General features: G+C 46.1%; 1 protein-coding gene across 1 annotated transcript in view; it reads left to right on the top strand.

Moving 5' to 3' along the window:
- Nucleotides 1–281: 281 nt before the first annotated feature.
- DDC (dopa decarboxylase) overlaps nucleotides 282–22,739 on the top strand; it is a 95,401-nt gene continuing 72,943 nt past the window's right edge. The window contains exons 1-3 of the mRNA XM_024249767.3: nucleotides 282–386; nucleotides 17,379–17,607; nucleotides 21,456–21,569. Of these exons, the coding sequence (XP_024105535.2) occupies nucleotides 17,407–17,607; nucleotides 21,456–21,569 (315 nt within the window). The 5' untranslated portion in view covers nucleotides 282–386; nucleotides 17,379–17,406. The remainder of the gene's footprint in view (nucleotides 387–17,378; nucleotides 17,608–21,455; nucleotides 21,570–22,739) is intronic.

A 22,739-nucleotide genomic window follows, 5' to 3' on the forward strand; every position in this document is an offset into this window, starting at 1 on the left:
CTTCCTCACCCTTGGAGTGGAGCCTGGGGGTTCTCAGAGTTGCTGGGAGAGTCCCAGGAGCCCTGGCCCCAAATCTGCATCCTACACAGTGCCTGGGAACACAGGGCCCATTTTTTCCTTGGCCTCTCCCCAGCCCCAGCAGGCCCTGCTGCTCCTCTCCGTCCTGCTAGGATGGCTCTCTCCCCCTGGGGGCAGAGTGGGGGCAGGAGGTGGTGGGAGGGTGGAGGGATGCTGCTCAGTAAATAATGCAGAGCCAGCAGCTCTGATTGGCTTCGGGGAGGCAGACACTGTGTCTACATAAATGGCAATCACATCTTCTGTGCCTCTTAACTGTCACTGTGGAGAGGAGAGAGAGAGGACAGAGAGCAAGTCACTCCCGGCTGCCTGTGAGTACTGCTCTTTGTCCTCATGGCTCACGAGTCCAGCTCCCTGGATGGCCGTGACCCTGGGGTTTGGGGTGGGAGGTTTGCCGGTTGATTCTAGCTGTGCTGAGTTCCCCTCCTGCAGGAGGAAGGAGGTTCGGCCGACAGGGACAGCTGAGCATTCAGTGTGTGCAGGTGACACAGGGTTTACAGGAACTTTTCAAGAAAATAGGCACCAACCTAGGTCGGCTTGCTTTTTTGTGCCATCTGCAAGCAACAGGTCAGGCAGAGAATCTGAAACTTTGGATTGCTTTTTAGGCCACATTCCTAGAGCCATGACAGCAACATAACTAAGTGAGTGCAAATTATTTTCCAGACTGGCTCGTGTGCATATAGAGACCGTGGAGACCACACGATGGGTGGGACAGAAGGAGGCTATGCAGCCCCACAGACTCGGGTTTGCATTCAGATGCACACCTCCCTGGCCGCCTTTCCTTCCTCAGACGTGAAGGAGAGGAGCTAATTAACAGCATCCTCCCCCAGATCATAGTAAAAACCAGGTTTGATTTTATAAAGGGGCGGGCACACAATAGGTGCTCAATAAATGAGAGCTCTATTGTGAATAAGGGAGGAAAGTGTGAGGGCACTGAAAATGCTGCTGAGTGGTCTGCTGCGCCCTCCATAGCCTGTTTTCTTCAGTTTCCAAGCAAAATTCAGGCAGGTGACATGGGTTCTTTCCACAGGCTTGTTACTGTCTTGAAGACTCCAAGGGCAGAGGCTCCTTGCGAAAATTTCTCATTCAGATAAGCAGGGTTTCCCCTCCAAAAGGTGACAATCACTGCACAAAAGCTGGTCCTCTGTTGGTTTGTCAAGGGTGCTAGAGACAAACACTCCTTTTGCTGGGGGCACGGGAGTCCTGCTGGCAGCGTGCGGTGACCCCAGACTAGAACACAGGCATCCTGGATGGCTGACCACAGAGCAAGTTAAGGGGTGTCTGGATGGTTCTGAAGGAAACAAAATCAAGCCATTCTCAGCAGTTTCTTTTCTTCCTGTCTTCTGGGCACACACTGGGTGGGCCACTACACACAGCCAGTGTGAAGAAAATAATTAAAATAAATCCCCCTTAACTCCCCTTGCCACAAATTCAAAGAGATAGCCCGAGGGATCTAATTACTTTTGTTTTCTGCTCTTCAAGATGTTGATTATTCTGAAGGTTTTACTTTCAGACACTCAACTTGAGTCAGTTGTTAAGTTTAGGAAATGGCTCTAGGAAAACCATACTACCTGGGTATTTTAAAAGAAGTGTTCTGCAGCCGGGTGCAGTGGCTCACGCCTGTAATCCCAACACTTTGGGAGGCTGAGGTGAGTGGATCACCTGAGGTCGGGAGTTCAAGACCAGCCTGGCCAACATGGTGAAACCGTATCTCTACTAAAAACACAAAAAATTAGACAGGCGTGGTGGTGTGTGCCTATAGTCCCAGTTACGCAGGGGGCTGAAGCAGGAGAATTGCTTGAACCCGGGAGGCGGAGGTTGCAGTGAGCCGAGATCATGCCATTGCACTGCGGCCTGGGCAACAGAGCAAGACTCTGTCTCAAAAAAAAAAAAAAAAAAAAAGAAGTGTTCTGATGTTTTGTGTTTGTCTGGTGCTTGTTGGCATTTCTGAAGGAAGACATTCAGGGAGCCCAGAGGCACCTTGTGGGCATATGGGACAGCGATGGGCACAGGACCTCATAGAAAAGGTTAGAATCCCACTGTGTTGAGAGACAGCAGAGGGTCCTGGTCTTCTGGTTTGTACAGAGGCAAGTGTGAAAGCCATTTCTGAGCTGTGCGGGCTGAGAGGAGCTCTGTGCCTGCTGCATGCTTCCCTCAGCCTCTCCGCATTGCTGTAGAGGGGATCAGGCTGCTACTTTGCAGAGCTGATGTGAAGTTTAGGAGAATATAGGTAAAGGGCTTACACTGCTGCCCTGTATATGGCAACTATTCAACATTTCTTCTGCTTTGGAGGAGGTAGGGGAGAGGCACTTCTCTTGGGGCATGGAGGGCAGCAGAGTTTGTTGAGCCTCTGCCTGTTTCTGTTGGGATCAGCCCAGGTGGGTGGAGGCAGACGTGTGTCTGTGGGCTCAGCGCTCCCACCTGAAGCCACATTCCCCTGTTCTCTCATGTGCAGTGAACCAGGCAGGAGCCCTGGACCACACTCTGGGTTGCAGGCACCACCTTCCCCATCCCCAGTGGGAGCCCTGTTTAGAGTCCTGTGGTCTCATCTCTGGCCATGGTGAGGACACAGGCAGCTGACAGTGCAGGTGTAAGTGGATTCCCAGGCCAAAGGTGTGTTAGGAAAATGCTGGCTTCAGAACACCGGCACCCACTCCTTCACTTACTGGCTGTGTGGCTGTGGTCAAGTTAAACAGCAATAACTCTACTGGCCTGGCAGGGTTGTGAGCGTGTTCAGTGAGATAATGTATACCATGAGCTTATCAGGAGCTTGAGCACTGCTGATTTGTTTGGTTTCTTGGACAATAGGATGTGGCAACCAGAGTTCAATAGATTCTCAGGATTTTTTCTTGGAGGGCGGCACCTCAAGTGCAGGCTTCTTAGCAACACCAGGCCCCAGGCCAGCAGCTGTTCAATATGAGGAATAGGGAAGCATTCGCTGTGAATCTAGAAGTCAATATTTACCACCAAACTGGCTCATAAGGACTCCTCAAAGAGTGTACCAAAGCATACTAAATAGATTCACAGTGCAGGTGTCCTGTGTTTGTAATAGACGGTAAACCAGGACATGTCATGGGCACTGGATGTTATGACTATGATGAAAAGAAGCAACCAGCTAGAACATAATTCGAATTGTCTCAAGCCAATAGCAAAGGCAGATGGTTATGATCTCTTGTGAACTATTAATGTGAGTGCAAGAGAAAGGGGGAAAGAATTGAGAAAAAATAAGGGAAAAAATTTGTAAGGGGGGGTGATTTCTGAAAAGTTTCTTCTGACATAACTCTTCAATAAAATGAAAACAAAGGAGAAAAGTTAAAATTACCTAGTAGTTATCATATAAACTTTCAGAATTAGCAACCATGAATGAAAATAATAAAATTTGAATGTTTTAAGGTTTAAAGTTAAAATGTGAATGAAGGAGCAAAGCTTACAGAGATGGAGTGTCTATGCTCAATGTCTGATGATGGGTGACATTTCTGTATCATTCCAGTTTTTCAAAAAGAAATTGACAACACGCAAAAAGAACTGTACAACTCACATGTCTCAATTCCACTGGGGAATTAATATCTTTGAAAGACAGACCCAATAGGTGTGACGTGTATGGTGATGGTGGGGTGTCATCTACTCATGACGGTGCTGTCCATAACAGCAAACAGCTAACAGGCAAAGTGCGGATGGATGGTGTCATAGGAACACGGTGAAATCCCCACCCAGCAGCCCTTAATAAGTGCAAATAGGAGCGTTATGTTAAGGAAATTCTGCATTTTGTAATTAGGCATGCAGGAAAAATGTCAAGTGAAAAAAGGATCCCCAGTCATACACACACCCTCATTGCAACTATTTGAATTGTCTACGGTCGGGACTAAAATCAGTTTCATGTCCTTGGCATTCTTTTTTGTCTTTTGAAATTGCTCAAGTTATGAATTTTTCCAGCCAGCATTCACTTAGGTCACAGCATGGTTACAGAGATATGAGTGGAAGTAGCATCTTTCCATGGGAGGAAAATTGAAAACCAAGACAAAGTTCTCTATGGCTCCTTTCCACGGATAATTGTTGGCCAAGAATCTACTTTGACAGAGCATTGTTTATTAAACAGGGAATGAATAAGAAACAGCTGCACAAAGCTCCTTCCTCCTTCATGTCAGCAGAGGAGCAAAGCTTTCCCCTGAATTTTGATCTTTGTTTGTTGTAGAAATTTTTTCCCTTTTCTCTTATGCTACCCCAGGAGAAGAGGCTTCTGCCTGTCTTTTGTAGCATCAATAATAATAATTGCTAGACACAGGTTTACAGTCCAAAGTGCTCTCTGCCTGCATGAGCTTGCGGCCCCATTTTACAAGTAAAGAAACAGACTCAGAGAGGCCAAGATGTCAGCCAGCAGCTGCATGCCTCTTGCCACAGAGCTATGGACTCAAGCTGTTTTCTCTGAATGCAAACCCACCATTCTTTCTACTCTTCATAAGGAGGAGGAGGAGGAGGACTGTCCTGTGGAATTGTAGTGCTGAAAGCATAGCTCCACTTGATTGTGGCAGGTCCATTTTCCAACGCAGACCAATCTCGCCAAGGAGGCCAGCTGGGCGGAGTGGGACTTAGAACCCAGTGCAAAGTCCCTTACAGGAGTTCCTTTCTGGACAGAAACTCCCTTGAGATGACGGATTTGATTCCTCCTGAATTTGCACAGGTGTGGAGAGTGAAATGCTATGCTTCGAGCATCTACCTTGTAATTATCTGGTACTCTCTTCATGGTTCTGTGTGGTGCCTAGGATGATGGCCATGGTACAGATTGCAAGTGGAGCTGCAATGGAGTGGACGTGTGTGTTTCTCCCAACATTCCTATGTTGAAATCCTCACCTGCAACGTATTAGGAAATGGGAACGTTGAGAGGTGATTAGGTCATGAAGTCAGAGCCCTCATGAATGGAATAAGTACCCTTATAAAAGAGACCCTAGAGAGACCCATCACCCCTTTCACCATGTGAGGACATAGAGAGAAGGCTATGTCATGAGAAACAAGCCTCACCAGATACCAAATCTGCCGGGACCTTAATCTTGGACTTCCAGCCTCAGAACTCTAAGAAATCATTGTCTGTTGTTTATAAGCTGCCCAGCCTATAGTACTTTTTATAGCAGCCCAAAGGGACTAAGATAGGGGGCTTGGCCACGGTCTCACCTCCAGCCAAGAGCTGCCCAAACCCTTTCTCTTTCTGGTTACCATTTGTAACGAACATGATCTATAAGCAACCAAGGCACCGTGGAAGCTGTGGTGCCCCTGTGGTTCTCAGCAGGCATTCAAGAAATCATTCCTTGCAGCCCTGGGAGAAACTGGTTTTACAAGTTTCTAATCCTGAAGTTACTTAAGCCATGCTCTTTTCATCAACTGATATGCATCTGGCTACAGCTGTTAGGGATGCTCTGTACCTGTGTTTGAGTCCAGGACATTCTCTCGGGTGCCTTCAGGAGCCAGACTGCAGGAGTTCAACTGTGGCCTCATCTGACTACAGCAGGTGTGGAGTCTTGGTTCAGTTGTGCAGCCTCTCTGTGCCTCGGTCTTCTCATCTGTTAAAGGGAGTAATAGTAGTCCTGACAAGGTTCTTATGAAGATTAAATACGAGAACCAGGCAAAGAGCTTAACGTGGTTCTTGGCACATGTAAGTTCATATCAATGTTAACTATTTTTTAGACCAATGAGAGAGTGCCTATTTAAACAAGAACACCCGGGTCTACATAAAAGTAGTGGTACAAGTGTAAGATAGTCGCAAGTGTGTGTGCGTATGTGTGTGTGTGGTGCCCTGGCTTTATTGTGTCAAATATAAGTAGAGACACTTTGGCCTACAGGATGAAGGAAACAGGGGTTCTGCCTTGGCTTTGCTGCAACCAGCTTCACACCTGGGACAGTCCTTCCCTTCTCTGGGTCCCAGGTCCCTCCCTTTTAAAATGAGCACAGTAATAGCTCTCACCAATAAAGCATTAAAGGAGCTAAGACGTCAGCCTGTCCTGGGTCTCTTTTCCAACAGATCTCTTGTCTCCCCCACTGACTCCAAACCGCACAAGCCATGCTTCTCAGGAACCCAGGACACCTGGACTGTGGTAGGGTTCTGCCAATGGGAGGTTTAGTGGGAGGCTGGAAGGCAGAGGTACCACCATCCCCGTGACACTGGCTCAGCCTCCTCCTGCATGCCTGCTCTCCCAGCAAGCCCGACCTGGTGGCAGCTTTGCACGGACTGCCTGGATCCTGGTTCCAGGAGCACAGTCTCTCCCATCTCTCCATCAGAGGGATGGGAGTGCATCATAGTGGCCAGAGAGGTTACCTGAGCTTCCTCGGTTACCTGAGGTCACCCAGCTAGTAAGCCTTGGAGATAAGATGCAAGCCGAGTTCTCTGGATCCAGAGTCCACCCCTCTCCCATGCAGTGCCATGCTGCCTCCCAGAACACTTTCTATTTATGTTGCTTTTTACCCACGTAAGGAAGTCTGTGATGTTTCTCTCTCTCTAGTTTATAAAACCCATGTGCTAAGGGCCTCAGTGACACAGAATCTTCATGACTTTCTGAAGAACGCTGCGGGAACCTGTGGTCAATCATGTAGAATAATTGGCTTTGAGGACCACAGTCTCTGAGAAGAGCAGTTGTATAGAAAGTAGCCCTGAGCACTAACTCTGGCTCTAGTCCCTGACTATTATCTCATCAAAGAATCTGACAAATCTGTCAGCGCTACCTAAGTCTTGTAAGCTAAAAAAACCCAGCAGTTGCAAAACAGTGGATTTCCAGTTTGTAAACAGATGAGTTTGAGAGCTGTGGAAGAGAAATACAGGTGAAGATAATGTGTCCTAGAAGGGGAGGAAGGAAGGAGCTGAGGAAGCCAGCTTCAAAAGCCTCAAAATGAGACACTTCTGCCCAGTTAATAATTTTATTTTTTACTTAAAGAAAATTAATAGACTTTCAGGGCAGTTTCAGGTGTAAAGGAAAGTTGGACAGAAAGTAGAGTCCTCATATTTCCCCTCTCCCCCCGCCCCCCACAGTTGCCCTATTATTAATGAAAATGTTTTACTGAACACTGACTGCAGCAGGCTCTCACCCCGTCATCTCATTCATCTTCCCAGCAGCACTGGAGGGAGGTATTTGCATGCATTCTTGCTTTCACAGAGGCTGAGAAGGAGCCTTAGAAAGGGGTGGAGGTTAAAGGTAACAGAGTAACTGAAAGCAGTGACTCTTGACCTCGGGTCTGCCTGACACTTGGTGGTATAGCTGGAGGCCACTTGTGAGTGGATTTAGATTATTCACGTGCCTCTTGGCCACTGACAAAAATGCTCATGTAAAGCTTCTTAGTGGCCTGTTGTTTAACCAGAGTCTTAAGGGTTAAAAAAATAACTTAGAGGATCTTTTTTTGAGGCAAGTTTATCAGATAGCCATTCTCCTGTTATTAAAAAGCTCTCATGGCTAGAAACTTCTTTATGGTCTCGCTTGGAAGCATTTCTCCCACTGGACATTTTTATGGTCTTTGAACCCACAGAGAAAATGTCCATCAAGAAACCAGTCAGGCTGGGTACGGTGGTTCACACCTGTAATCCCAGCACTTTGGGAGGCCAAGGCGGGCGGATCACAAGGTCAGGAGTTCAAGACCATCCTGACCAATATGGTAAAACCCCATCTCTCCTAAAAATACAAAAATTAGTCGGGTGTGGTGACACACACCTGTAGTCCCACCTATCAGGAGGCTGAGGCAGGAGAATCGCTTGAACCTGGGAGGCGGAGGTTGTAGTGAGCCAAGATCATGCCACTGCATTCCAGCCTGGGCGACAGAGCAAGACTCCATCTCAAAAAAAAAAAAAAAAAAAAAAAAAAAAAAAAAGAAAAGAAAAGAAAAAAAGAAAGCAGTTAATCCAGGGGGAAATCAGCCAAATTAGTTTTGTGCCTGGATTTATAAGTATATGCTTGAGGGTGATAGTGAGCCAGGGCCTCAGTCCCAAAAGCTTACATTTTCTGAGACATAACTATGGCTCTTTTTTTCTGGAATAGTGTAAAAAATGTCAACCCTATTCTTTTCATCAGGGTGGAAAAGGAAAGTCAAGAGAGGCTGAACAAATTCTCCAGTGTCCCGGTGTTTGCAGCAAAATCATGTCTTGTATGCATGAACAGGCAGTACCATGGACAGATCCACAGCGCATGGTTGCCATCCCCACTCCGGGCTTGTGAGGAATCCACGACCTCACGTGCACAGTGGCGTGGATGGGCTTGCCCGTGGTGCTAGGGGTCTGGGCTGGGTTCTCTTCAGTGGCTGTGGCAGAGAAGTCCTAAGAGTGAAATTGCGGTGCCCAGACTGAGGGACACTTAGTCAAGTGCTGAGCATGGAGGGCTAGATGCTGGGCAGGGACTGAGACAGGGTATGGCACAGGTGGAAGTGGTCAGGACTCAATGGTGGGAGGGGCTGTGGCTCCTGAGCCATAGTGTCTCCTGTGACTCTTCCTTGTGGCAAATATGTGAGGGGCTGGTGATTTGAATTGTCTCAAAGGTAGAGGGTAGAGTCCAATAGGGTATATTACAGAAACAAAATGTCTGGAGGACCAAATATCATTCATTCATTCATCATTCAGCAAATACCTACAGTGCTCTCTGTTGTCCAGGGCCTGTGACTGGTCCTGAGAATGCAAAAATAAATAAGTTGAGGACCCTGCTTGGAGAAGCCCATCATTAGCAAAGGGTATTACTGAAATGTTGCGTTACAACAAAATAACCCCACATGTCAATCAGGAGGTCTGAGGGAGTTCAGGGGAGTCCATCTCTTCTTGAAGCATGTGGGGCTGGAGATGAGCTCTGACTGTTGCTGATGCAAAAAGACATTGAGCCAGAAGTCCAGGGAGGCAGCCGGCTCACTGTGCACAGGCAATGCACCACAGGGGCTGCATGGAGAATAGTGCAGCATGGAGAATAGTGTGGGGTAGAGAATAGTGTGGAGAATAGTGTCGTGTGCAGCTGCTGGAACACTGGGCAGATTATGTCAACAGAAGCTATTTCAAGGGCCTGGAGAGGCATAAGCCGCAGCCTTTATCATAGGCTAAGTCTTCCAGCTAATATTTACACAGCTTGGGGGCATAAAATATCAAACAGCTGCAAATGAGCAGAAGATTCTCTGTGGCTTCATGCTAAGAGCCTTCTAAAAAGGTCTTTGTGGGAAATAATCTGTGAATAAATAACAGAGAATAATTTAAAATATAAGAACCAGGTCTTATTTTACACTTTGACTAGGAATATTTCTTTTGGTGTATGTGGTATGTGTCTGCTTGTTGTGTTTGTTTATTCCAGAGCCACATGCTTTGGCCTGGTGCTGTGACTTAAAGCTGATACCCCCAGAAGCTAAGCGTCTTTCTGAACCTTGCCCAGCTACCCCTTCTGAGTCTTCAGCTTGCTGCCTTACATGTGCAGCCCCCCAGGAGGGCAAATAGATATAGCTAGAATATTTGCTTCAAAAGTCATTGCTAATAGTCACGCACCAGGTACAAGTCCTGAAGAAAAGATTATGAGATTTCAGTACATAAAAATTGACATTCTCATAGGTCAGAATAGAATTATAAGCAAATTGGGTCCAACAAAAATGAGAAAAATGCCTGCAAAACATTTAACAGACATAAGAGTAGAATTATTAGTATATTAGAACTCTCACAATTAAATAAGAAATATCTAACACCCTAGTGGAAAAGAATGCAGTGAGCAAGAAATTCATTAAAAAAGTAATCCAAATGGCAAAGAAACACACGAAAAAGCTATTCAGTTTCATTAATCAAAGTACAATGGGGCTGGGCGCGGTGGCTCATGCCTGTAATCCTAGCATTTTGGGAGGCTGAGTCCTAGCATTTTGGGAGGCTGAGGTGGGTGGATCACTTGAGGTCAGGAGTTAGAGACCAGCCTGGCCAACATGATGAAACCCTGTCTCTACTAAAAATACAAAAAAATAGCCGGGTATGGTGGCACGCGCCTGTAATCCCACCTACTCAGGAGGTCAAGGCGGGAGAATTGCTTGAACCTGGGAGGCAGAGATTGCAGTGAGCCCAGATCACACAACTGCACTCCAGCCTAGGCGATAGAGTGAGGCTCTGTCTCAAAAAAAAAAAAAAAAAAAAAAAAAGTACAACGGAATCATTAAATGCTTATAAGGCTGGTTAAACTTAAAATGAATATTCAAGCCCAGTGATTGTATGGTAAAATAAGCATTCTTATACACTCCCTATTGGGAGAGTAATTTGGTTAAAAAAAAAAAAAAAAAGATGTTTTAGGGGAAAATTTGGCAATATATTTTCAAGACACTAAAAATATTTATCTCTAGAATAGTTTGTTCTAAATAAATTATAAAATAAGTGTTCTCCTTTTTATAAGTTTTTAATGCAAAAGAAAGTGTACAGAAATGCAAACAAGAGGTTGCACATTTTAGGATTATTTAGAAAATCTAATAGCTGACATTTATTGAGTGCTAATTTGTTACCATTTATTTATTTAGTTGTTACACAAAATTCTTCAAGGTATTACAGGAATACCTCTTGTGAAAGGAAAATATCTTAGGCCCTTTCAAGCTGGCAACCACTCAGGAAAAATCTGTCTCCCATTCTATTCAAGTCATCCCTTTGCTCACAGAGATAGATGCATATTTTGATTGCCTTCTTTGGAAAGACTTATCAGAAACTCAAAAGAATGCAACTATCTGTCTCTCACCTACCGTGACCTGGAAGCCCGCAGCGGGAGGGCCTTGCTTTGCACTGTCTCGCCTTTCTGGATGGAACTAATGTACTTCTTACAAATTGATTGATGTCTCATGTCTCCCTAAAATGCATAAAACCAAGCTTGGGCACATGTCATCAGGACTTCCTGAGGCTGTGTCACGGGTGTGTCCTCAACCTTGGCAAAATAAACTTTCTAAATTAACTGAGACCTGTCTCAAATTTTCAGTGTTCACAGCTCAGAAATATTGCAAATTCAGTTCCAGGTGACCACCATAAAGAGAGTCGCATGAATTTTTTCTCTCCAGTGCATACAAAAGTTCTGTTTACACTATACTGTAGTCTATTAAGTGTGCAATAACGTTATATATAAAAAGTATATACGTTAATTTAAAAATAATTTATTGCTAAAAATGCTAACGATCATCTGATCCTTCAGCAAACATAATCTTTTTGCTGGTGGAGGGTCTTGCCTCCATGTTGATGGCTGCTGACTTGTCAGGGTGGTGGTACCTGAAAGTTAAGGTAGCTGTGGCAATTCCTTAAAACAAAGTAACAATGAAGTTTGCTGCATTGATCAACTCTTCCTTTCATGAAGGATGCCTCTGTAGCATGTGATGCTGTTTGATAGCATTTTACCCCCAGTAGAACTTCTTTCAAAATTGGAGTCAGTTCTCTTAAATCTTGCTGCTGCTTTAGCAACTCAGTTTATGTAATATTCAAAATCATTTGCTGTTGTTTCAACAATACTCACAGCCTCTTCAACAAGAATACACTCTATCTCAAGATGTCTTTGCTCATCCACGAGAAGCAACTAATCTGTCCAATTTTATCATGAGATTGCAGCAATTCAGTCATATCTTCCAGCTCCATTTAAAATTCTAGTTCTCTATTTCCACCATGTCTGCAGTGACTTCTTCCACTGAAATTTTGAACCTTGAAGTCATCTGTGAGGATTGGAATCAACTTCTTCCAACTCCTGTTAATGTTGATATTGTGACCTCTTTCCATGAATCACAAATGTTCTTTTTTTTTTTTTTTTTTGAGACAGAGTCTCGCTCTGTCGCCCAGGCTGGAGTGCAGTGGTGCGATCTTGGCTCACTGCTGCAAGCTCCGCCTCCCAGGTTCATGCCATTCTCTTGCCTCAGCCTCCCGAGTAGCTGGGACTACAGGCGCCCGCCACCACACCTGGCTAATTTTTTTTGTATTTTTAGTAAAGATAGGGTTTCACCATGCTAGCCAGTATCGTCTCGATCTCCTGACCTCGTGATCCACCCACCTCGGCCTCCCAAAGTGCTGGGATTACAGGCGTGAGCCACTGCGCCCGGCCCACAAATGTTCTTAATGGCATCTAGAATAGTAAATTCTTTCCAAAAGGTTTTCAATTTACTTTGCTGAAGTTCATCAGATGAAAGACTATCTATGGCAGATGTAGCCTTATGAAATGCATTTCTTAATAAGACTTGAAAGTCTAAATTACTCTTTGATCAATGGACTGTAGAATGGATGTTGAGTTAGCAGGAATGAAAACATTAATCTCCTTGTACATCTCGCTCTTGAGTGACCAGGTGCATTGTCAATGAGCAGTAATATTTTTGAAAGAAATCTCTCTTTCTGAGAAGTATCTCTCAACAATAGTCTTCAAATATTCAGTAAACCATACTGTAAACAGATGTGCTGTCATCCAGGCTTTGTTGTTCCATTTATAAAGCACAGGAAGAGTAGATTTGGTATAGTTTTTAAGGGCCCTAGGATTTTCAGAATAATAAGTAAGCATAGGCTGCAACTTAAAGTCACCAGCTGTGTTACCCTCTTTGAGAGTCAGCCTGTGCTTTGAAGTTTTGAAGCCAGGCATTGACTTCTCCTCTCTGGCTATGAAAGCCCTAGAGGGCATCTTGTTCCAATAGAAGGCTATGAAGTCTACATTGAAAATCTATGGTTTACCGTAGCCACTTTCATGGATTATCTTTGCTGGATCTTCTGGATAACTTGCTGCAGCTTCTCCACTGGCTCTTGCTGTTTCACCTTGCACTTCTATGTAATGGAGACAGCTTCTTTCCGTAAACCTCATGAACAAAACTCTGCTAACTTCAGACATTTATTCTGCAACTTTCTCACCTCTCTCAGTCTTCATAGAATTGAAGACAGTTAAGACCTTACTCTGGATTGGGCTTTGGCTGGAGGAAATGTTGTGGCTTGTTTGATCTTCAATTCAGACCACTAAAACATTCTCCGTATCAGAAATAAGGCTATTTTGCTTAGCATTCTTGTGCTCACTGGAGTTATACTTCTAATTTCCTTCAATAACTTTTCCTTTGCTTTCACAGCCTGGATAACTGTTTGGCTTCACTTTTGACCTGGCTCAACTTTTGACATGCCTTCCTCACTCAGCTGAATCATTTCTAGCTTTTGATTTAAAGTGAGAGACATACTACCTACTCTTCCTGTCACTTGAATACTTAGAGGCCATTGCAGGGTTACTAATTGACCTAATTTCAATATTGTCACATCTCAGAGAACAGGGAGGCCCAAAGAAAGGAAAAAAGACAGGTGAATAATGGGTCAGTGGTTCAGTCAGACACAAATTTATTAAGTTGACCATCATGTGGGTATGGTCCATGCTGTCCCAAAACAATTACAATAGTAACATCAAAGATGGCTGACCATAGATCACATAACAGATTAATAATACTGAAATGGTCTGAAATATTACAAAAGTTTCTGAAATGTAACACAGAGTCATTGAGTGAGCACATGCTTTTGGAAACATTGTGCCTATAGACTTGCTGGATTCAGGGTTGTCACAAACCTTCTATTTGTAAAAAATGTAATAAAACAGGGTGTACCTATACTATTATTGTCATGATTTTTGTTGCCAGTTAAAGAAAATGAGGTTTAGCATGGCAGCAATTTACGCTGGGTTGTACAGCTAATACATGCTATTATAATAGCTAATACATGCAATTACGATAGCTAATACATAGAATCAGGGTGTGACTCGCAGTCCTTTCTTTGGCTCTCGGTCTTGGAGTGTTGGCCACTGGGATACACCAATGCTTCCCACTATGTGGGTGAAAATTGGAAATAATATAAATGCTCAGCAGTGAGGTACATGTTGTGAAATGGCACATTCACATTGTGAAATACTTGTGAGAAATCACACAATAGAAAAGTATTTATCAGGCAGGTGCGGTGGCTCATGCCTGTAATCCCAGCAATTTGGAAGGCCGAGGCAGGCAGAACACTTGAGATCAGGAGTTCAAGACCAGCCTGACCAACATGGCAAAACCCTGTCTCTACTAAAAATACAAAAAAAAATTAGCCAGGTGTGTGCCACCATGCCCTGTAGTCCCAGCCACTCAGGAGGCTGAGGCAGGAGAATCACTTGAACCTGGGAGGCAGAGGTTGCCGTGAGCCAAGATCGCACCACCTCACTGTATCCTGGGTGACAGAGCAAGACTCCGTCTCAAAAAAAAAAAAAAAAAAAGAAAAAAAGAAAAAAAAAAAAGAAAAGTATTTATCAACATGAGAAATATACTGAGAAATTAGTAAAGAAAAACAGGCTAGCAAAAAGATCTGCAGTGTGATACTATTTGAGTTAAAAATTTGAGTCATATTAATTTGAAATACTTCCACTTGAGGTGAAAACCAAGTTTCACTGTATGTGCAAAATAAAAAAAAAAAAAACAGTCACTTCGAACTAAAAACTAATTTCAAAGCCTGCAGGCCCCAAGGAATTGTAAGCTGGCTGCTTTAGCACATGGCCATGATGTTTTGCTGGTGAACAGGACACTCCTTGGTCGTTGGTTTAAGAAGCACAAAGGTGCGACAGAACTTCAGACAGTCATTGTGGTTGTTCTCATGCTTGTTAGTTTGGCATTTGCTGTTGCTATAATTTAGAGTCTAATCTTACGTCTCAATCACTGCCACTCAAGCACTCACTAGCTGAGAAATGCATCGTCAAACAATAGCTTTAACATGGGGGCTGGATCTAATAAGCCTTGAAATAACATAAAAACTGCTGTAACTGTTCATTTAACAGAGAACACGGAAGTAAAAATGTTAGAGAGAATGCCAATGGAAGGAAAAGCACATTCAAGCAGGTTTACCTTTGTCAAAGTACCTTGACCAAACATCAGCCAAGCTCCTCTGGCCCAAGAGGGAAGAGCTTAGCCAAGTCTCCTCCTTGGCCTTCTGAGCACACCTTTGATGTCCAATCAGGCTCATGTGCTTCCACTTTTGGTATCTAATCCAGAGTTCCTTTTTCCCCTCCACCCTTGATACTTACCCAAGTTCCTCGTAGTAATTTTCCACCCACGGACCCTCTCACCTGCCCGTTGGCTGTAAGTTCCTGTGTGCCCCTGTTATTTTTGGAATTGAGTTCAGTCCCTCCCCTTTTGCAACATTCTATCGCTATTGCAGTGGTCTTGAGTAAAATCTGTCTTGTCACTTTTAACAAGTGTCTAGTGAACAATTTTTCTTTACCACCTTTAACCTCACAAAAATTTTTAAAAATCCCAGCATGGACAATGGGGAAAATAGAGAAGTGCTGGAAGCTGATATTAAGGTCATCACCATTGCTAATAACATTGAATTTAGAGTATTCCTAAGCACTTAACTCTCATGAGAAAATTTGTCTTAAATTTGTCCTGGAGCCAGCTATAAATTTGAATCCTATTTCTGCAATTACTGGTCATGTGATCTTGGGCATGTCACATTGCCTCTCTGAGCTTCCATTTCCTCATCTACAAAACTTTGGAGTATGAAAAAGATTTGAAAATGCATCCCTATGCATTTTCCTTGTGCCATCCTATGCATAAGACGTGCCTTATGGAGAAAATACCTGTGTTAGAGAAGCTTCCCCAGACAGGAGTTACAGTGCTGTTGGCTGTGAGTCCATCCCTAGCATGCAATTGTCTCTCATAAATAGAAAATATTCTAGAGGCTGGTAGCTGTGGCTCATGCCTGTAATCCCAGCACTTTGAGAAGCCGAGGTTGGTGGATCACCAGAGGTCAGGAGTTTGAGACCAGCCTGGCCAACGTGGTGAAACCCTGCCTCTACTAAAAATACAAAAATTAGTTGGGCATGGTGGTGGGTGCTTATAATCCCAGCTACTCAGGAGGCTGAGGCAGGAGAATCACTTGAACCCAGGAGGCAGAGGTTGCAGTGAGCTGAGATCGCGCCATTGCACTTTAGCCTGGGCGACAAGAGCAAAACTCCGTCTCAAAAAAATAAATACATAAAATAAAGTAAAATAAAAATTCTAGAAAGACACGTGCCAGAATTTTGGGTGGTGGGATTCTAGGCTTATCTTTTTCTTTGTGTTGTTCACTGTCCTGTTTTGAAAATACAATTGATTCTTATTCACATATTCCACATATGCAAATTCTCCTACTTGCTACAATTCATTTGTAACCCTCAATGTCAATAAATATCAATACTCATGGTGCTTTTGAGACCATTCAGGGACATACATATGTGTAGCGTAGTGGAGAATGTGCTTGTCCGATGCGTATGTTCCCAGCTGAGGCTGAACAAAGGGACACACTGCCTTCTTGCTTCAGCTCTCATAATGTAAACATGTGTCCTTCTCTCTGTCTATTCAGTGCCACATCCTTCACATTTTTATGTTTTTCTTCTTGGTGATTTTGCTGTTTAAAATGACCCCCAAATGTGGTGCAGAAGTGCTGTCTAGCCATCTTATGCACAAGATGTGCCTTATGGAGAAAATACATGTGTTAGAGAAGCTTCCCCAGACAGGAGTTACAGTGCTGTTGGCTGTGAGTCCAATGTTAATGAATCAATATATATTAAATAAAGTGTCTCTTAAAAACACATGAAAAGTTTATGTATTGATTTGTTGACAAAAATGTTGGGATCACTCTTCAGGAAATTGTATTTCCCCTAGAAGAAATGGTTCAGTATTCACTAATTCAGAGTTTATGGCCATGGCAACTGTTGTACATAGAACACAGCTACCAGCAATAATGAGAATTGCCTGCATATTACTTATGCAAGGAGGGAGGAGAGCGTTAGTTTTAAAAAACAGATGGTGCATAAAGGTGCAGTTCCATCTGTGACAGAATCAAGAGGAGGGAAGAAGACTAACTTTGAGAGAGTGTGCTGCCCCAGGCTCTGAGCTGAGGCTTGTGTGCATTGTGTGACTGTGCCTTCATGCCCTCCTGAGAGGTCAGCATCGCAGTCTTCATTTCCTAGATGAGGAGAGGGGCTCTAAGGGGCAAGCTTGTCTCTTTCAAAGGCAGGTAAGGGCAGAGGCAGGACTTGGACCAGTGTTTGTCATTAAAGTTGGAATCGATCATGAAAATAAAAGTGTGCTTCTAGTCTATTGAAATAAAGCGACATTGTGTTGTTCCCAGTTGAATAGCTGGTGAAGAGGAGAAGCAGCTTTTGCCTCAGTTCCAAATCCAGTGCCATTTCTACCTCCTACAGACATGGAGGGAAAGCGCCCCTTACTTGGGATCCAAGTGGCCTCCAGGGTATGCAGTCACTGCCCAGGTGGCCCTACCCACGGCTTGCTTGGTATCCCTGCCTTCCAGTTCAGAGGTTGCAAAATTTGCTCACTGAATCATTTTCTTTCTGCAGTTTTCACCTCTGACAGAGCCCAGACACCATGAACACAAGTGAATTCCGAAGGAGAGGGAAGGAGATGGTGGATTACGTGGCCAACTACATGGAAGGCATTGAGGGACGCCAGGTCTACCCTGACGTGGAGCCCGGGTACCTGCGGCCGCTGATCCCTGCCACTGCCCCTCAGGAGCCAGACACGTTTGAGGACATCATCAATGACGTTGAGAAGATAATCATGCCTGGGGTAAGTGTGTATCCAAGGTCAGAAAACAGGAGGGCTAGAACTCACATAGCACCTACTGGGCTCTGAGCAATTCACATGCGTTGTTTCAAGGAATCGCTATGGCAGTCAGGTTGGAGAGAAACTTTTGTCATTTCTATTTTACAACTGAGGAAACTGAGGCTCAGAGAGGTTAGGTGGTCCACCTCAGGTCACACAGCTAGTACACGGTGAAGTCAGGATTAAAATCCAAATTCTGTGGGCTCCAAGGGCGTGAGGCTCTTTCCCCCAGGTCCCCTGAGACTCAGTCCCTGCCCGGAGACACTCGGTACATAGAGCATGTCCTCTTATACATTAGGAAGCAAGACACTGGTGGCTGCTTTCAAATAAGTCAATTGCCCCAAATAAAGCATACTTCCACCATCCTTGGGTTTAGCAATAGGTAATTAGCATATGTGGAAGAAACGTTTTATTTAGTTTATTTGAGAGTGGGCAGCGTGGTACTGCCCACCAAGGCAGCCCTCTTTCTCTGAAGCCAGTAGGCCTGGGGTACACAGAGGGCAGAAATCAACGGGACTGGCTGCTGTCTCCGATACTCACTCACAGGGCAGCAGAGTTGGAGCTCAGAGAAACTTCCCTTCAGCTTTACGCTTCCACGGTAGATCTTCTCTGCCAAGGAGTTCACCTAAAAGCCTGTTGGTTAAAGTGGCTCTGGCCTAGTCAGGGTCCGGGTGGGAGTTGCAGCCCGGCCAGTTTCTAGATCAGGAATGTTTATGAGGGTGGCCAAACCTGCCCTTCCATGCAACAATGTGCAGAGTCCAGGCAGGGAAAATCTCCGTGGGCTCCACTGGTTGATCGCTGCCACGACCCAGCACGTCTGTGGTTGTAAGGCCTATGAGCAACGACATATGATTTTCATAGAAGAGGGGTCCGGGACCATCAAGACCCACTCCCTCAATCCAGACAGAATGCCAAGGCCTTGGGAAGGCATAAGGTCAGCCAAGGTTACAGGCCACTGATCATGGGTTGAGGCTAGGCTTCAGGCCCTGGACCTCAGGGACCGGTTTCTCAGTAGCTGAGCGCCTCTCTCACCACACTGCTCACATTTCTTCTTCCAGGGGATTCTCACTTGGCATTTATGCTTTGAGCAAAGAACGGGATTCAGGTTCTTGCTAGAAATTGTGCAAATACACTAAGCTGTTCAGCATAAAACGCTTCAGGAGAGGAGTGGCTAAATGTCAGGCAGTGGGGAGTACAGGAGACTGAGGGAGGATTTGAAGTCTTTCTGCTTCCTTCTATGGGGGTATTCACTGCGCAGAGCTGAGCTGGGAAATGCACAGGCGTTGGGCAGGGTCCCTGGGTGGGAGCTGCAGCCCACGAGCTGCTGGCTGTGTGATCACAGGAAACCAGGTGAGCTCTCGAGCCGTGAGCGGAGCAAGTGCAGGCCCAGCCATCTCAAAAGTTGCTGTGAATATCAGCGGAGAGTGAAGCAAAAGAGCACACATCTGTACCTAATCAAGAATCGCTTCTGTCCTTTTCCAGCCCAGAAACCACAGGAAGGGGAGAGAGACAAAGGCACATGGGCCCTCCAGGTGCTGAGGGGCTAGTCAGCCGCAGGGCTGCTCTTACTCTCCTGGGCCCCGGGCGCTTTGTCTTTATCGGTTCCGTCCTCCCTAGAAATATGGAAAATTATGCTTTACAAATGCATTGGCATAAAGATGAATATATTAACATCGATTTTTTTTCTTTAACCTGAAAGTTCACTGTTTTTTCCTCCTGATTACAGAAGAAATTTAAGCATTTTTTCAGCCCCTAACAGTGTCGTGGGCCTGGACCTGCTGTGCTGAAGGCATCACAGCCTGTGCAGCTCCTCTCGGCCTCTCAGCCTCATCACCAACCTCCCGCACCTGAGCCCCCAAGCCTAGACTGTGCTAGCTCCCTCTCTCCACCACTCCCCAAGCCCTGGCAGACTTGGGGTGGCCGTGGTTGTTAAATAAACCTTACTGAACACTCCTAGTTCTTGGTGGGCTCTCTCAGTTGGCTGCCTTCACAATCGGGGGGATCGCTCATGCTACATCTTAGACAACATATATTTAACGATGAGTGCTATTGAGAAATAAATGTTTGCATCTCTTCCCAGATTGTAAGAGATATCTTACAGATATCTTAGCTTGGACTGCTATATCAAAGGACATAGACTGGGGGCTTAAACAACGTTGATTTCTCACAGTTCTAGAGACAGGAAATCTGAGATCAAGATATTAGGTTCAGGTGAGGGCTCTCTTCCTGGTTTACAGACAGCCGTCTTCCCAGTGTGTACTCACATAACCAAGAGGTAGCCAGCTCTCTGCCTTTTCTTATGAGGGCACTAATCCCATTGTAGGGGGGCACTAATCTTATTAAGGGGACCCCACCCTCATGCCCTAATCACCTCCCAAAGACGCTGACTCTTAATGCCATCACTTTGGGGGTTAGGATTTTGACACGAATGGTGTGCAGATACTCACATTCAGAGCAGAGCAGCCAAGCCCGATAGAGCATATCCTCTGCTGCTGGGATTCTGAGCCAGACCTGGAGGAAGCATCAGAGCACGTGCTTTCATTTTATCTGAGGGGATGACAGAGAGGTGCAGTCAGTTGTCTGGGGTAACCCAGCAAATCAGGGTTCCTGCTGGACTTGCAGTCCAAGGGTGCTCCCAACACCATGCTATTCCCACAGGCAGGATGGACATGGAGCACCAGCAGGGGACAACGGAGAATGGGGCAATGTCTCTCAGAAACCAGTGCGTGGTCACAGCCCGAGAGGGGTCTGAATGGCCGTTTCTATACCTTCTCCATGCACAGGGGCTGAGGGTTGTCCTGAGGGCTTTAGGACTTTATTCTGTTCCTTCAGGGCAGGTACCACATTGGCAGGAACAAATTAAAGACCCAAAGACTAGGCTACACCTGCTCCTTCTCTGTCCTCCCCTGATCGTCCTCCCAGACTCCAAGATGTTTGAGGCTGGCCCCTTGTTACCATTGCTAGACGTTCCCTGCCTGGGTGTCCACCACAACCCTTGCGTCCTGGATCCTGGAACCCCCTGTCCCCAAGCATACCACATGGAGCTGTCACTACCCCTTATGGATCTCCTCCCTGGCCCACATGAGCTTTTCCTCTGCGCCTCACCCAGGGAGTGGCAGGTGTTCACCTTGCGGGCTGGAGAAAGGTGGGATGCCCTTAGCCAGGGCAAATGGCAAGGGACAGTGGCCAGGCTGAGGGACAGCAGAGGCGAGACATCTGCGGGGTGATCCAGCTGCTTGGCTGGAGGGAAGGCCTCAGCTCCTCTAGAAGAGCCAGGGGCAGCAGGAAGACCAGGTGCATGTTTGTGGCTTGACTAAAGAAACCTCGAAAATCAGGATCTTGGTTTTTTGTTTTTTTTTTTTAAATGGAGACTTTATTTTTTAGAGTAGTTTTAGGAAAACGAAGCTTTTGGCACAAAGAGATCAGCCTTGGGGCAGCGCCTTCACTGACGAGAGCACCGGAGCAAGAACTTGAAGCACAGTGTGGTTTTTTGAGACTTCTTTTGTTATGGAAAATGATAAGGATTTTCCACTTTATTTTGGAGATAGAACTTTTCCTTCTGAGATAGCAAATACATTCCAGTATCAAAAAGGGAGCTGGTTTAAAGGGAGTGGGGACAGTAAGGTGATGTGTAAATGCTCCGAAATAATGGAGGAAGGTACTGGGATGGCTGACATTTGGGGAACTGCACTCACCTAACTCTGGGTCTGGCTGCATCTGGCAGCTGGGGGCCATGGGGGTACCTGGGTCCCCTGCTCTCTTGAGGCCTGGCTTTCCTCGTTCCTCAGCAGCTGCTCCGTCCTCCCATGCAGGTGACGCACTGGCACAGCCCCTACTTCTTCGCCTACTTCCCCACTGCCAGCTCGTACCCGGCCATGCTAGCAGACATGCTGTGCGGGGCCATTGGCTGCATCGGCTTCTCCTGGGTGAGTGTCCGGATGCACCTCGGGAAGGGGTCCTGGCCGTGGTGGGATCCCGGGGTGGGGACACGGTACCTATACACAAGGGACCTGAGCAGATGGCGGTGCTGTCTGTGGGCAGACAGGCTACTGTTGCAGGGAGGAGAAAGGATTCAGCCCAGAGAGAGTGCCTCTGAGGAAGTAGCGATTGAGAACAGAGAAAGTCTCAACAACTCAAAGCCCATTCTGCACAGGCTGTGTTGGAAGCACTTGGTATGAACTAACATCATGGTCTGGGGCCCAGAGTTTCTGCAGCTCGAGCCTGGGAATCTGCATTTCTCCAAGCAGCTCAGAGAATTTCTATATCCTCCAAAGCTTGAAAACCGCGACTGCCTCTGTCTCATTCCATCTGTTATCTGCCAGGGCTGCTGCCCGGGGAGAGGCTCCAACCAGCACATCAGATGTGTCCAGAGCCTTGGAGCAGGGGGTCTCTGGAAAAGGGCCTAGCTCCTGCCTGCAAACCACCAGTCCCACCCTATCTGGAGGTAAAATGCCTAAAAAAGTCCCTACTCAGAAGAACGGTAGGCAGGGCTGGCTCTGCCCATGGCTCTCTGCTCCAGGCACAGATTACAGGAAAGATGCCTTCCTCCCAAATGCAGAGAGCTTGGAGGTAGAGCTGCCTGCTGATGGCCAGTGTCTGAGGGCTGCTGCACCCTGGGGAGTTCCTCAAAAGCCAGGGGCTGTCCTTGGCCTTCGGGGTCCAGAGCACTCACCTTGTCTGTGACTTGGAGCGAGGTGGACTTGTGGGCATCGGTCTACGTGGCATGCTGTGATGCGTAAAGGAGCTGTCAATTAGGAATTTGCAGCACTGAGCCACAGGGCCCAGCTGAGCCACCTCTGCTTCACCAGCCTGGCACTTGCTCTTCTCTGGGCTGCACTTCTCTGCCAGATGAGCAGGCATCATGGGCCCCACAGGCAGGGCTGAAGAGCCCACAGATGGGCTCTTCAGTGTCTGTGCTGCTCATCTTTAGGCACTGGGGCCTCCCTCTCTGCTGGGCAGGGCTGGCCTGGGCTGAGCACACCCTCTCCCAAGGAGCATTTTCTATCACTGGATATTGCAGCAGATTTCATTTAGCTCTGCTGGTCCAAATCCATTCTGTCCCACAGAGGTACTTGGCATCCATCTCTATCTGCTTA

This window comes from Pongo abelii, chromosome 6 (genome assembly GCF_028885655.2).
Source record: "Pongo abelii isolate AG06213 chromosome 6, NHGRI_mPonAbe1-v2.0_pri, whole genome shotgun sequence".
In the NCBI taxonomy this organism is placed as follows: Eukaryota; Metazoa; Chordata; class Mammalia; order Primates; family Hominidae; genus Pongo; species Pongo abelii.